The sequence below is a fragment of the Oratosquilla oratoria genome, chromosome 22, assembly GCF_046742065.1.
Source record: "Oratosquilla oratoria isolate Oo_2021 chromosome 22, ASM4674206v1, whole genome shotgun sequence".
Taxonomy (NCBI): Eukaryota; Metazoa; Arthropoda; class Malacostraca; order Stomatopoda; family Squillidae; genus Oratosquilla; species Oratosquilla oratoria.
Window position 1 is genome coordinate 47,042,267 of NC_134798.1, and position 2,500 is coordinate 47,044,766.

General features: G+C 44.5%; 1 protein-coding gene across 1 annotated transcript in view; it reads left to right on the plus strand.

Annotated features, from left to right (window-relative positions):
• Positions 1–2,500, plus strand: part of LOC143037370 (uncharacterized) — a 108,469-nt gene that overhangs the window by 38,071 nt on the left and 67,898 nt on the right. Inside the window, exon 5 of the mRNA XM_076205508.1 lies at positions 1,018–1,080. Coding sequence (XP_076061623.1) covers positions 1,018–1,080 — 63 coding nt within the window. The remainder of the gene's footprint in view (positions 1–1,017; positions 1,081–2,500) is intronic.

Genomic DNA, 2,500 nt, shown 5'->3' on the forward strand with positions numbered 1-2,500 from the left:
ACGTTTTCGTCTATTTATACATTTTCAAAGGTACAAAAAAGCAATACAGAAAGAAACAATAAATACATAAGAAGACAAGGATACTCGGAGAGGTCCCATGTTACATTTTATCACACACAATTTTGTTAATAATAAAATTTTCCAATTTAAATAAGCCCAAACTCAAGTTCATGTTATTTCCAAAATTTCTTTTTATAAAACAAGATTCAATAATATTTCTTTCTGTAATATTATTACAAGAAGTAATTATTTTAGAATTTCCCCAGTCAATATTATGACCATAATCCCTTTGGTGGACAAATAATCCACTGGACACTTGCCCCGTTCTAATACTATATTTATGTTGGCCTATTATTATTATTTTTTTTTATTTTTTTTTTTTAAGCAAAGGCTTAGAAAAAAGAATAGGCCAACATAAATATAGTATTAGAACGGGGCAAGTGTCCAGTGGATTATTTGTCCACCAAAGGGATTATGGTCATAATATTGACTGGGGAAATTCTAAAATAATTACTTCTTGTAATAATATTATAGAAAGAAATATTATTGAATCTTGTTTTATAAAAAGAAATTTTGGAAATAACATGAACTTGAGTTTGGGCTTATTTAAATTGGACAATTTTATTATTGACAAAATTGTGTGTGATAAAATGTAACATGGGACCTCTCCGAGTATCCTTGTCTTCTTATGTATTTATTGTTTCTTTCTGTATTGCTTTTTTGTACCTTTGAAAATGTCTAAATAGACGAAAACGTTCGGTATCTGTTTTTTCAATTTCCCGGTGGTTTCTGTAAAAAAAAAATATATTTATATGTATATATATATTTATATATATATGTATATATATGTATATATATATATATATATATATATATATATATATATATATATACATACATATATATATCGGGGTGCGCGCGTGTGTGTACATATATCCATAAAGACAATTTCAATTGTACCTTACCACATGTTCGAATCCTGAAATGACTGACTCGATCTTTCGTCTCTCCCTGCAGCTGATCGGCACAGGTCTCCTCGTCCTCTGCTTCGTCAAGCGAAGAAATAGGTTCTCCTACCTCGTGAGTACTCAGTGTCTTTTACCCCCGTGGGAGGGGGGGGGAAGGGGGGAGAGGGGGTCTTTAAGTCATGGGGTGTAATGTGTATGTGCTCTCATTCTCTCGCTCTCTTTCTTCCTCTCCTCTGCTCACTCTCTATCTCTCGCTTGCTCTTTTCCTCTCTCTCTCTCTCTCTCTCTCTCTCTCTCTCTCTCTCTCTCTCTACCTCTCTCTCTCTACCTCTCTCTTTCTCTCCCTGTATCTCTCGCTTGCTTTATTCCTCTCTCTCTATCTATCGTTTGCTCTATTCCTCTCTCTCTCTCTCTCTCTCTCTCTCTCTCTCTCTCTCTCTCTCTCTCTCTCTCTCTCTCTCTCTCTCTTTCTCAGCCACCAAGACCTGTTTCTAACAATTCTATTTCTACTTCGTCTTCCCTTTCTCTTCCTCGTTCTCCCCTCGTCCTCTTTTCCTCCTCCTCTTCCCCACCTCCTCCTTTTCCTCACTCTCCCCATCCTCCTCCCACCCCCTTTCTCCCCTATCCCCATCCTCCTACTCCTACACCTCTTCCCCACTTCCTCTTCCTCTTCCTCATTTCCTCCTCCCTTTCCAAATCCCCATTTCTTCCATCACCCTCCCCCCCCTACCCCATCCTCCTCCTCCTCCTCCTCCTCCTCCTGTTCCTCCTCCTTTTCCTCCTCTCCCTCCCCTCCCCTCCCCTCATCCTCCTCCTGTTCCTCCTCCTTTTCCTCCTCCCCTCCCACCTCCCCCAGTTCCTCCTCCTCTCCCTCCCCCTCCTCCTCCTCCTCCTCCTCCTCTTGTTTCTCCTCCTCCTTTTCCTCCTTCTCCCCTCCCTCTTCCCCCAATTCCTCCTCTCCCTCCCCTCCCCCTCCCCCTCCTCCTCCTCCTTGCCATCGCTTACCGCTATTTCCCGCCACAGACCCGTTCATTTCCCGTCCCCCCCTCCTCCTCCTCCTCCTCCTCCTCCTGCTCCATCACTCTCCTCCTTGGCCATATCTTCCCTCCCCCTCCTCCTCCTCTTCCCTCAATCTGTTTCCAATGGTCGTGCTGTACATGGAAGATTCTACTCCACCTCCTCCCCCTCCTTCTTCCCCTGCTTCCCCCTCTTCCTCCCTCCTCTTCCCTCTCCTCCTGCTACTCCTACTCTCCCCCTGCTCCCACTCCCCTTCCTCCCCTCTCCTCCTCCTCCTCCTCCTCCTCCTCTTCCTCCTCCTCCTCCACCTCCTCTTCCTGCTCCCACTTTCCTTCCTCCACTCTTCCCCTTCTCCTTCTCCTCCTCCTACTCTTCGTCCTGCTCCCACTCCCTTTCCTCCCCTCTCCTCCCTTCTCCTCCTCCTTCTCTTCTTCCTTCTTTTCTTCCTACTCTTCTTCCTTCTCCCACTTCCATTCCTCCCCTCACCTCCTCCTCCTCCTCCTCCTCCTCCTACT